Here is a 12,720-nt window from a genome sequence, read left to right as displayed (position 1 = left end):
ACCAAGTGAGGGAGAAGTGTGTTGACCTTCATAAGTCAGGGAATGGTTATGAAAAAAAATAGCTCCTCACCTGAAAATGCCAATTTCTACTGTTTGGGCAATAATAAAAAAGTGGACACCGACTGGAACTGTTACAAACTTGCCTGGAAGAGGACCCAAGTTTATTTTGTACAGTGAAGAGGATGGTAAGAAAGGCAAAAAAAATCCCCAAGGATCACTGTTGGTGAATTACAAGAAAAAGTAAAACCTTGGGGTTTCCAAGTCTCTAAAACCATCATCAGACGCCACCTGCATGCCAACAGGTTATTTGGAATGTGTGTCAGAAAAAAAAGCCTTTTCTGTCAGTTTACCACAAACATAAGCACCTCAAGTTTGCAAAATGCTACTACAACTGTGACTGGAAGAGTGTTCTGTAGTCTGATGTAACACAAATGGAGCTTTTTGGCAACAAACACTTAAGGTGGGTTTGGTGTAAAAAGAAGGATGGCTATAATGAGAAGAACCCGATCCCAACTGTAAAACATGGTGGAAGTGCTGTGATGTTTTGGGGCCATTTTTCCTCCAAAGGCCCTGGAAACCTTGTTAGGGTGCACGGCATCATGGACTCCATGAAATACCAGCACATTTTAAACCAAAACCTGGCTGCCTCTGCCAGGAAACTAAAACTGGGTCATCATTGGATCTTCCAGCAGGACGATGATCCGAAACATTTGTCCAAATCAACACAAAAATGGTTCGCTGACCACACAATCAAGCTTCTGCCCTGGCCAACTCAGTCCCCTGACCTGAACCCCATTGAAAACCTGTGGGGTGAGCTGAACAGGAGAGAGCACAAGAGAGGGCCAAGGACCCTGAACGATGTGGAGAGACTGTGTAAAGACGAACGGTCTCAGATGCTCTGCTCTGTATCTCCAACCTTATCAAATGTTACAGGAGACTCAGTGCTGTTTTACTGGCAAAGGAGGTTGTACAAAGTATTAAACGCCAATAATAGTGGCACATGTGTTTTTGTTTAAAATAATTAGTTCTTGATGAGGGATTTGTTTTTCTCTGAATAAATTCATTTCAGTTAAAGGTTGGATTTTTCTCATTTTTTCAGTGTGAGATGAAGCAACTTCACCAAAAGGTGGATTTTTTTCCTAACCCTTTTTACTAATCTTTACAAGAGGTGCCAATAATTGTGGAGGGCACTGTATTATTACTAAAGCACTCAAAAGCAGTGTGGACGTCCTGTGTATCTCTCTGTGTCCTTTCTGAAAGATGTGTTTGGCTGTGGAGTTGCACTGCTGTACCCATGGGCGCCACCAGGGGGGGAAAGGTTAGAACAATTCTAGGGGCCCAGCACTGCCATGGGGCCCTTTAAGGGGCTGATAATATGCTTTTAATGATTTTAATAAGACTTTTGAAATAACAACAATACAATATTCCATCTGGTAAAATGAGCTAATTGAACAAGGTTGTCTATTTCTTGAGTTCTTCAACATACTGTCATTTAACCCTCCCCCTTTTGCGAAATGGTACGGTCTAGTTCTGGTAGAAGCGCGATGCGTGGCTGTCAAAAACGTAAAGAAAGGCAGCTGAAAGCTGAGAGGGACCGGAGAGGCAGGCAACTGGTCACTCAGTTTTTCCCAAAGAAAGGTAGCTATCGCTCACATGTGTGTTCAAAATATTAGCGAATGATAAATGAACAGTATGAACGTGGTTGGATTAGCCTATCAAGAGAACACTTTTATAGTTTGTACAGTGACATTTTTTTCCATTTTAATAACTGAACTGACTTGTGTGATAAACAAGATGAAATATTACGTTATGCTGGTGCTGATAACTAGTGCTAATAACCAGTTTCATAACTAATGGGGTGCCCTAAATATGCACAGATTCAGGCCTCGGGGGGACCTCCGCCCTACCAAACCACTGAACCCCCCTTTGGAGAAGGAGGTAAGCAGCAATACAACCCATAAATGCTTTAGGATTGAAGTTGTTAATGAGCGAGCGCCATATACTGTACAGTTTGCTAGATTAAAGTGTTGCTAATAACGGACACCAGTCAAGTGTTTGACATGGTTACGTGTGTGGAATGTTCACACGTTCTAAACCATTGGTTTCAAATTGAACAGACAGTACAGAACAGCAGAACAGTACACACAACTTAACATGTAACAATCCATGGGATTCCCATAGGTATTTTGATGCTGGGTAGAAAACTTTTTCTATGATTTATTAGCAGTCACATCACACATTTCACTACCAATTGTCCTAGCACAAGAAGCATGTGGCAAAATCTTGAATTTTCATTTGTGATTGTAAATGCACCAGAATTAGTCACTGACCAGTTTTCATCTAGTCCCTGGTAGGTTAATACATAAAATGTAATAAAGTCACAAACTCAAGGTCCATGGGCTATCAAAAGTCAAATAATGACAATAGTGCAATTGTGACGAGGGTGGGCAAAGTTGGGGGGCCCAAAATTCTAATCTTTCATGGGGCCCAAAATTTCTGGCGGCGCCCCTGGCTGTACCCTTTGATTCATCACACGGTAACCTTCTACACACACATGCGTATCAAATCAGACATTCTTCTCTGAAAGTCAGCCAGGCTGTTTTAGATTTCTTTTATTATTTTGTCTTAAAAGTTTGAAATGAATTAGTTCAGTGTTATATTGCTTGATTTTTGAAGAACGACAGCATGAAGTTTGAAATAAGAAGTATTTTATTTTAAGTTTGGGTTTGGACATGATGCCCTTGTTGTTGTAGATCTGTTCATCTGCATTGCTTCTGAATGACTCACCCAAAAAGCACACAGGCAGTTCCAGCAGGTTTTAAAAGGCATGCAGGATAGATCGGACACGTGAAAGAGCTTTGGCGCATGAGCTTAAAACAACCGGTGCAGTAATTATCATAAAAGGTCACTTTTCTTTGTCAAACTTGTTATGATGGCAACAAAGCATTATGCTGTGATTTGGATTGTTTTATGTTTGGACCTGGTTGATTCTGTAAGTATTATTAACTTTTCTGAGCTTATAGGAATAGAATTGAATTGAATTTATCCATTCGGTCAAAATCTGACTACTTCCTCTAGAGTGCCTGGTAATACTTTTGTTTGTTTGTTTGTTTGTTTGTTTGTTTGTTTGTTTTATTCCAAAAAATTGTGTAGTCCTTTGATGAATGCCACCAGGAAAGAGACAGACTTCAGGCACAGTTAAGGAATATGGAGGCTCGTGCTATTAAGCAGCAGGAGATGATCCAGAGGTTGATGAAACTCAATCAGGAGCCTCCGCTTCCTCTGAACCAGAGCATCTTTTTTGACTTAGAAGATAAAAACTATACAGGTAAATAATGTATTTTTCTGTTTATTCGTATTAGCTGGAATGTCATGCTTACTGAAGTTGTTTTTTCTTTTTCCCTCCCCAACTTCAGATTGTGCTCAGATTTTCAATAACGGTTACAAGAATAGTGGATTTTACATGATTAAACCTGAAAAGAGCCCGGCTCAGATTAGAGCGTACTGTGATATGAGAGATGGAGGTGGATGGACAGTCTTCCAAAGACGCTCCAGTGGTAACGAGTCTTTTGACAGGTGAGAAAAATTCTGTATTTGTGTAGCATTTGTACGTAAGTCACACTGGAGTGTAGAACCAGAAGGCTATAAGTAAACTTTGGAAGACTTAAAACAGACTTTCCTCTTACTGCAGCCAGACTGTGTGAAGTCTTTAAAATTGTAGTACTTTAATAATGTCAGATTCTTCAATTCAAAATGCCCTGAATGTTTATGTTTCCATTTGGCACTAGATGCTATTTCACATCATTAGCTTTCATTTGTATAGGTAATCGTATGGGGCCGAGTAAAATTAAGGATTAAAGTGCATATTCTGGACCAAGGGGGCAGCACGGTGGTGTAGTGGTTAGCACTGTCGCCTCACAGCAAGAAGGTCCAGGTTCGAGCCCCGTGGCCAGCGAGGGCCTTTCTGTGTGGAGTTTGCATGTTCTCCCCGTGTCCGCGTGGGTTTCCTCCGGGTGCTCCGGTTTCCCCCACAGTCCAAAGACATGCAGGTTAGGTTAACTGGTGACTCTAAATTGACCGTAGGTGCGAATGTGAGTGTGAATGGTTGTCTGTGTCTATGTGTCAGCCCTGTGATGACCTGGCGACTTGTCCAGGGTGTACCCCGCCTTTCGCCCGTAGTCAGCTGGGATAGGCTCCAGCTTGCCTGCGACCCTGTAGAACAGGATAAAGTGGCTAGAGATAATGAGATGAGATGAGATTCTGGACCAATTTCGGGGTTTTTTTATATGAAAGTATGTCCTTTTACCATGGAAGCCCATTTCCGCCAGTAAAAAAAAAAAAGGTGGTCAGAAAAAGTCAAAATTATGAGATAAAAAGTCAAAATTATGAGATAAAAAGTCAAAATTATGAGATAAAAAGTCAAAATTATGATTATGTTTTTGGATACTGCAGATGGAAGGAAAAATAACCATTTTGTACTGGATCAGACTTGTTCATGGGAAAAAACATCACTGTCAGCTTTACACAAATTCAGGGATTTCAGAGGAGACCAGTCACTCAGACATGTGGCTGTTACCTGGAGTTACCAGTCACTTATGACAGCTACCCAGATTTCAGAAGTGAAATGAACAAAATCTTAGAAAGTAACATATGGGTCATGGATATTATGTAGGAATTTAGTCAATAGGAACGTTCTTTACGCTTGTGAAGGAAGTATAACAGCTGTTTATTTAGTGTCGCCGCCTTGTTGACCACTTTTTTTTGCATTTTGTTTTTGAGTTTACTTTACGCACTTTAAGTGGCATGAACTTTAAGTGGTATGCTGCAGAGAATTGCGAATACCTGTTGTGTGTTTTAAGGACAACAAAATGCCTTCTAATAATGGATTAGGCCTACTGTTGTACTGTTGTTGTTTTGTCTGCCTGGGAAGAGTTATTATCAGCAGAAAATTCCAGTTATCTTTATAAATAATTTCAGATGAGATGTCATGGATTTTAGTCGGAATTACCAATGTATGACTACTTGTTTACATTTCTCATGGCAACCACTGTTTTACTCCATACAGTTGCTGTTGTTGTTTACAAAAAAAACATCTGTTGTTACTTTTGAAGGCTTCCTTCTGTAAAGATTTTAAGGTGGCATTACAGTTCCAATGAAATTATATAGTTTTGCATTCTTTGTATTGTGATCTTTTAAATATCTGAATAAATAATTCAGTTAAAACTTGTTAGGATTTTGCATTTTTACTCATATTTGCAAATGTTGAATGGTAGTAGAACAAAATAACTTGACTGCTAATACATTTGATGTGAAAATAAGAAGCTACATCTTTTAAAGCAGGTATTACAAGTAAAAAAAAACATATTTTAATTGGCAATCAGTTAAACTGCAATATTTCAAATTGTGAATAAAATGGGCAAAGGAAAAAACAAAAAGACATCTCTGAAATGGCCTGTGCCTGTTGAGGTGTCCACGACCATGGCAACCTTGACATCATGTGTATGTGTATCTTGTTGTGGATGTTACGGGATGCTTGAATACAGTATCTTATCTTACAACAGGTGACACAAGACCAGGTCCAATAAAATTAATGATTTACACCAAGATCATTGTTTATCAGCTGTCTGAGTGTGAGATACAGGTTAACTGTTTCAAACACATCATTTGTTAATGACAGATTATGCTCTGACATTAGGTCCACACAAATGTGAAACACATCCTCATCACATGGAAAGTCTTTGAACATACACTCTTCAAGGCAGACTTCAACTTTCTCCAGGTCCACATTCTGCAAATAGTCTCTGCCTCCGTACAGCTGAGGGACTGCATGTAATATGGAGGGACGTCCATGAGGTGAACGAGAGTTGTGGACTTGACGGACTCTGTGGTCATTCCAAGTCGATACAACCCCATCAACTTCTTCCTAGAGATCAGACATAATATTCAGTATATAAATTCTGTATTACAGTTTCAGTAATAGTATCCTGATTATTTAAGATGGAGTGGTTGAAATGGTTTCATTTGGGTGGGAGAGGGGGTGGGCATAATACAAACAAACCAGGAGCAGGGGTGTTGAAGTGGGAGGCAAAGTGGGATTCATTATCCAGGACCCAGTAGTAGGGGCCCTGGGCTAGGGATGGGGTGGGACGGGTTTTTAGGCCTAGGCACTATTGTGTAATGCCATGTGTAACAAAGCGCTTATTTGATAAAGGACAAGGCCTCTATAAGGGTAGTGTGTATAGACTTAGGCTACTCTCTGGATTCTCCGTGATAAGAAGCTATATGGCAGCACCCAAAATTTATTGTGAATTTGATGACTTCAAGATTGCACATGCCTAGTGAATTTGGCTTAATATTTATGGGAAAAGCTGTGACAGTCAATACTGTGTCAAAATGGTAATTTAGGTGAATTATGTTCTCCTGTCTTTTTCGAGTAAGTGGGATAAAGCGAACCGAAACATCAGGTTTGATAGGAGGAGGGGTGCTGTAGCCACACTTCAGAAATTGCCTTCCATCTATTTTAGTAGTCAGTCCCACTTTTTATCCAGCTGATAAACATAGTTACCTTGATCCATATTTTGTGACACCTGTTGCGCTGGCTTCCTCAAGAGGGTGATTAGATATACCATGCAGATAATGATGCACAGTAGCCTACAAAGCCCGTCTTGCATAGGCTATAGGCCTAAGTTACGAAATGATAACCAAAGGTAAAACAACATCAACAATTACATCTGCATAAAAACGCTAGGCTTTAAGTGCGTAAACGCTGCTTAGAGGTGGGTAAACTATATTTTCAGGTGGGTAAACGCGATTTCCGAAATCTAGGAGATGCGTAAATGGCATTTACATACGTTTATGCACCACTACATCCCTCCTATAGTTGAATATTAAATTACATTATTATAGAAGATGCGATAAATTGTGAATGCCTACCTGGATTATTTGAAGAAAACAAAACTGAATCAAGGATTTGTCCAAGAAGTTGTCTGAAAAGAAGCCATCTTCCCGCAGTTTGTCAAATAGGTCTATCCAGAATTGGGCACACTGACTTTGCAAGATCAGCCACCAACGTTCAATTCGCTGGTTTGCAGTGTTTGGACCCAAGGTTACACTGTGTGTATTCTCTGAGAGGAAGTGCTGCATATCAGCTACATGGCCATTTTCTGTCCCCATGATAGGCTACTGAGGGTAGTGTCATGTCCAGGTAAGAAATGTTTTCCGTCCTTTCAGCCTACCGTTTGATTGTCGAGAGATATCAGAGATTCAATTTCTGTCTGAAAGCGGCTTGAGGTACACGTTTCAACAATGTTCTCCGCATTACTCAATGGTCAAACACTTTTGCTAAATCTGTATAATGTAACTAAATTTTAGGTAGTTGTAAGATCACTGTGAGTGCAGCGTTTCTAAACTAGCAGAGATAGTACGCCTTGTGGTTGTAGCATGCAGCCTGCATGGTAGTAAGTGTCACTTCTGATCCTAATTGATATTACGTACCCTTAACCATATCCGCAATGCAATGTAACATCAAACAGAACAGAATGATAATCTTACCTTTCAACTGCATCCCTTGTGTCTTGCATTCAGAGTCAACGTTGCTAAGTTCACATGTTCAGGGCCAGGCCGGTTGGCAGCCACTTTCCATGACTTCCCTTTCCAGTGGCCATTCGTTGCCATGGCAGCAGTTAGAGCATGCGTTCTTTGTATCCCAAAATTTTGACTTTTTATCTCATAATTTTGACTTTTTATCTCATAATTATGACTTTTTCTGACCACCTTTTTTTTTTTACTGGTGGAAATGGGCTTCCATACTTTACACACTCATCCAGAAGGGTAATTTTGCACAAGGCCATCTGTCTACAGCAGAAAAAAATAAAATAACAAAACGCGTCTGGAAAAATCTCAAGGGAGTCTGGAGCCAGATTCGTGATGTCACCTGCGGAAGCGCCAGCAGGCTGCGCGAGCTTTGCACAGTTTCAGTGCACAGCCTGTGTAGACCAAGCGCTCCCATTTCTCTCTCATTGTCCGGTCTTTTGGAAAATGATGAGTACTAATCCCATCAAGATTGGTGTTGCTACACCATCCTACAATACATCTGTTAACTATTTTAATAATTACGTGATAACGTTGAAGAAATTTGCAGAAAACCACCAGGTTGTTTTCTCATAAACAAACCAGCGCTGACGTAGGATTCAGAAGGAGCGTCCCACACGCGACGTCACGCAAATCAATGTTTGCCGGGAAATCCAAATGCCAAGTTTTTTCAGAGGTGGACCAATTCGCCTCAAATGGCTTGATTTCAACTGAATTTTTCTGGTATTGCACAAGGCAAAAAAATTGCACAAACTGCAAAATGTTACAGATATTTGACCAAAGTTTAATATAAAATAGGAGAATTACATTGATCTTGCTCCTGAATTTACCTGTGATATGCACTTTAATTTCACTCATGATTGAAATCACGAGTGAAATTGATCCTTAATTGTACAATTGGAACCATACGATTACTTGTTTATAATATATAGGGCCAAATTCATACTTCGGAAGCCATTCAAGTTCACAACATTCGTCATTCACGTTTTCTGAGCCAATCAGGGCGCAATACTATCTTGCACGTTTGAATCAGTTTCTAAAGCATTCCTTGTTTTCGCAAACCTCTTGTTTTTCCCTCGAGGACTTTTCATGATTCTTGAAAAGTAACATCTTTCAGGATTGATCCCGGATATTTCTCTCGTACTGTGTTGCCGATCCAATGCTGCCTGCATTACTTTAAGAGAGTCTGCTTCGTAGTTTTCCCCATTTTCTTTCCTCACTTCTGCATAAAACCGCGATAGCACCTTGTCTAACTCACAGCATTCATATGCCACTACAGAGTCGTTTATTTGTCTTTCTGCGACCCATTTCTTAAACACAGAAAGCCAAAAAATCGTACTTTTTTTTTTTGGTATTTTCATTTTCACTTGCAGCTTTCAATTGGTTTATCATTTCTTCGTCAAATACAGCGAAACGCGGCATTGCTGAGTCAGCAGAGTCAGCCATTTTGTTGACAAAATTTGCTAATTTTTGTAACCGTAACCAAGCAACAAACTAGCCAACTGCATTTCAGAAATACGCCCCCGTGTTAAGGAAAAAAGCCCTCCTTGTTTGACCAATCAGAATTGAGTAATTTGGCTCTATGTATTATAAGATATGTAATTCTTCTAATCGCAAAATGACAAAATGTACAGTACTGTGGTTGTGCAAAAGTCTTAGGCACATGTAAAGAAATGCTGTCGACCAAAAATGGCTTAAAAATAATTAAATGAAATGAAATGTTTCAATGTTAAAAAATACTATAAACAGCAGTCAGCTATAATAAATGGAACAAAGTCAATATTTGGTCTGAGATGACCCTTTGCTTTAAAAAAAAGAAAAAAGTCTCAGGTACAATGAGCTGTAGGTTTTACTGAGCATCTTACAGAACCAGCCACAGTTCTTCTGGACACTTTGACTGTCTCACACACTTCTTAATTTTGCACCAAAACCCAGCAGCCTTCATTATGATTTCTTTTTTAATCCGAAAAGTCGTTTCTTGTGTAATATGCTGCTCAGATACGAGCATTTTATTTCCTGTAACATTTAATTTTGGGCTGGAAAAATGAACATTTGGGACTCTAAAATGTTTTTGACTTGATAATGTCAAAGTCATAAAATAGAAATCTATAACAAAGTTTATATTAAGAAAAAAAAATAGGGTGCCTAAGACTTTTGCACAGTACTGTAGATACAATAGTGATGTAAATACTGAAAAGGTAAGAAAGATTTAGCATTCCTGGTCTTTCCTGGTGAATTTAATGCTTTTTGTTTTAGGGGTTGGAGTGACTACAAAGCTGGTTTTGGTGATATGGAATCTGCAAATGGAGAGTTCTGGTTAGGGAATGACAACGTACATTATCTGACATCCCAAGGTAGGGCATTCCTTAGGTTTAAATCATTAATCAAGAAAAATAGGGTATAAATGATATCATTTGCATACATTACAAGATCATTAAAAACTTTTTATTCTTAATTATATATCACGCATGCGTTTAATATGATGCGGCAGGTGATTACAGCTTGAGGATCAACTTGGAAGACTTTGAGGGCAAACACCGTTTTGCCATGTACAAAAAGTTCCATGTTGACAGTGAACAGGTAGTGCCTGACTTTTTGAGGATTAAACAAGGAGATTATTCCTCTGTTAAGTATATAAGCACAAGTTTGAATGAATTATAACTATGCCATTTGTCTGCATGGTTTTAGAATCATTACCAGCTGCAGTTTGATGGATACAGAGGGAGTGCAGGAAACTCATTCTTGGGCAGCTACAACCCTGAGGTGCAGAGTTGGGCAAGTCATCAGGGCATGAACTTCAGCACTAAAGACAAGGACAATGATCGCTATGAGGGCAACTGTGCTCTGGAAGACATGTCTGGCTGGTGGTTTAACAGGTCTATTAAATGTATTATTATTTTTTTTAAAAAGCTGTTTATAAAAAAAAATATTATTTAAATTCGTAAACTGATCTCATCTCATTATCTCTAGCTGCTTTATCCTGTCCTACAGGGTCGCAGGCAAGCTGGAGCCTATCCCAGCTGACTACGGGCGAAAGGCAGGGTACACCCTGGACAAGTCGCCAGGTCATCACAGGGCTGACACATAGACACAGACAACCATTCACACTCACATTCACACCTACGGTCAATTTAGAGTCACCAGTTAACCTAACCTGCATGTCTTTGGACTGTGGGGGAAACCGGAGCACCCGGAGGAAACCCACGCGGACACGGGGAGAACATGCAAACTCCGCACAGAAAGGCCCTCGCCGGCCACGGGGCTCGAACCCAGGACCTTCTTGCTGTGAGGCGACAGCGCTAACCACTACACCACCGTGCCGCCTCGTAAACTGATGAATCATCAAAAATATTTATGATTTATAAATTTCAGCAACAGTCCAGCAGCTTAGATTTTTTATTGGTAATATGAAATACTGTTGTAAAAAATAAAAATCCCTTTCAATGTTGTAAATCAACTACACACAGTCTTATAAGTATGGAAAGTACTATCTGAAAAGAAATCATCATTACATAGGATGAAAACTCTCATCCAGTCTTATGCTGTATGTTGTTGCTTGAAGTTCTTCCATTGTTCTTCCTCTAGATGTCACTCTGCCAATCTGAATGGACTGTACTATAAGGGGCCGTACAGCGCAGTGACTGACAACGGGATAGTCTGGTACACCTGGCATGGCTGGTGGTACTCTCTCAAAAGAGTGGAAATGAAGATCCGACCAAGTGCCTTTGAACCTAATGAAGTCTAACATAACACCTTTTACCACTGCCCAGTACAGTACCAGTCAAAAGTTCAGTTACGCCTACTCATTCATAGGTTTTTCTGTATTTAAACTATTTTCTACGTTGTCAAACAATACAGAAGATATCAAAATTATGAAATAACATATAGAACTGAATTGAATTTGAAGGTGTGTCCAAAACCCATTGCATTAGAAGGTGTATTTTGACTGGGACTGTACACCGATCAGCCATAACATTATGACCACTGACAGGTGACGTGAATAACATTGATGATCTCACTACAGGGGCACCTGTCAAGGGGTGGGATATATTAGACAGCAAGAGAACAGTCAGTTCTCGAAGTTGATGTGTTGGAAGCAGGAAAAATGGGCAAGCATAAGGATCTGAGCGACTTTGATAAGGGACAAACTATGATGGCTAGATGACCGGGTCTGAGCATCTCCAAACTGGCGCATCTTGTGGGGTGTTCCCAGTATGCAGTGGTTAGTACCTACCAAAAGTGGTCCAACGAAGGACAACCGGTGAACCGGTGACAGGGTCATGGGTGTCGAAGGCTCATTGATTCGCATAGGGCACGAAGGCTAGCCCATATGGTCCAATCCCATAGAAGAGCTACTGTAGCATAAACTGCTGAAAAAGTTCATGCTGGCTAAAACAGAAAGGTGTCAGTATAGTACAGTATCTCTTCTGTGGGATTGGAACATGTGGGCTAGCCTTTGTGCCCCATGTGAATCAGTGAGCCTTCAACACCCATGACCCTGTTGTTGGTTCACCGGTTGTCCTTCGTTAGACCACTTTTGGTAGGTACTAACCACTGCATACCAGGAACACCCCACAAGATGTGCCAGTTTGGAGATGCTCAGACTTAGTCATCTCGCCATCACAATTTGGCCCTTGTCAAAGTTGCTCAGATCCTTACGCTTGCCCATTTTTCCTGCTTCCAACACATCAACTTCAAAAACTGACTGTTCTCTTGCTGCCTAATATATCCCACTCCTTGACAGGTGCCACTGTAATAACATAATATAATTCACTTTACCTGTCGGTCTGTCTGTCTGTTGTCGTCCTCATAGTTGAGGGTTGGCGATCCAAGAAGCTATCAACTACAGTAGCTTCCCTGAATTCTCTTAGGTGATTACAGCACCCCAGAGGGACCCAAACCCTCATCTGGTGGCAGGTACACGTACACACCTATGGGCAATTTCGAGTAGCCAATCAACCCAATCCACATGACTGTGGGAGGAAACCGGAGCACCCAGAAAAAAAACATACAGATATGGGGAGAACATGCAAACTCTACACAGAAAGGCCCCCATCAGCCACTGGACTCAAACCCAGAACCTTCTTGCTGTGAGGTGACAGTGCTAACCACTACACCACCATGCTGCCC

At 40.5% G+C, this 12,720-nt stretch overlaps 1 protein-coding gene across 1 annotated transcript; it reads left to right on the top strand.

Annotated features, from left to right (window-relative positions):
* The first annotated feature begins 2,804 nt into the window (after positions 1-2,804).
* fgl1 (fibrinogen-like 1) lies at positions 2,805-11,663 on the top strand. The gene is made up of 7 exons (XM_060926955.1): positions 2,805-2,992; positions 3,154-3,328; positions 3,417-3,576; positions 9,847-9,944; positions 10,082-10,170; positions 10,279-10,466; positions 11,176-11,663. Exons 1-7 carry the CDS (start codon positions 2,930-2,932, stop codon positions 11,333-11,335), a joined length of 933 nt encoding a protein of 310 aa, XP_060782938.1. The 5' UTR covers positions 2,805-2,929; the 3' UTR covers positions 11,336-11,663.
* The last annotated feature ends 1,057 nt before the right edge of the window (positions 11,664-12,720 follow it).

Source organism: Neoarius graeffei, chromosome 8 (assembly GCF_027579695.1).
Source record: "Neoarius graeffei isolate fNeoGra1 chromosome 8, fNeoGra1.pri, whole genome shotgun sequence".
Taxonomy (NCBI): domain Eukaryota; kingdom Metazoa; phylum Chordata; class Actinopteri; order Siluriformes; family Ariidae; genus Neoarius; species Neoarius graeffei.
Note: the sequence above shows the minus strand (reverse complement) of the source record. Positions and strands in the feature narration are given on the sequence as shown.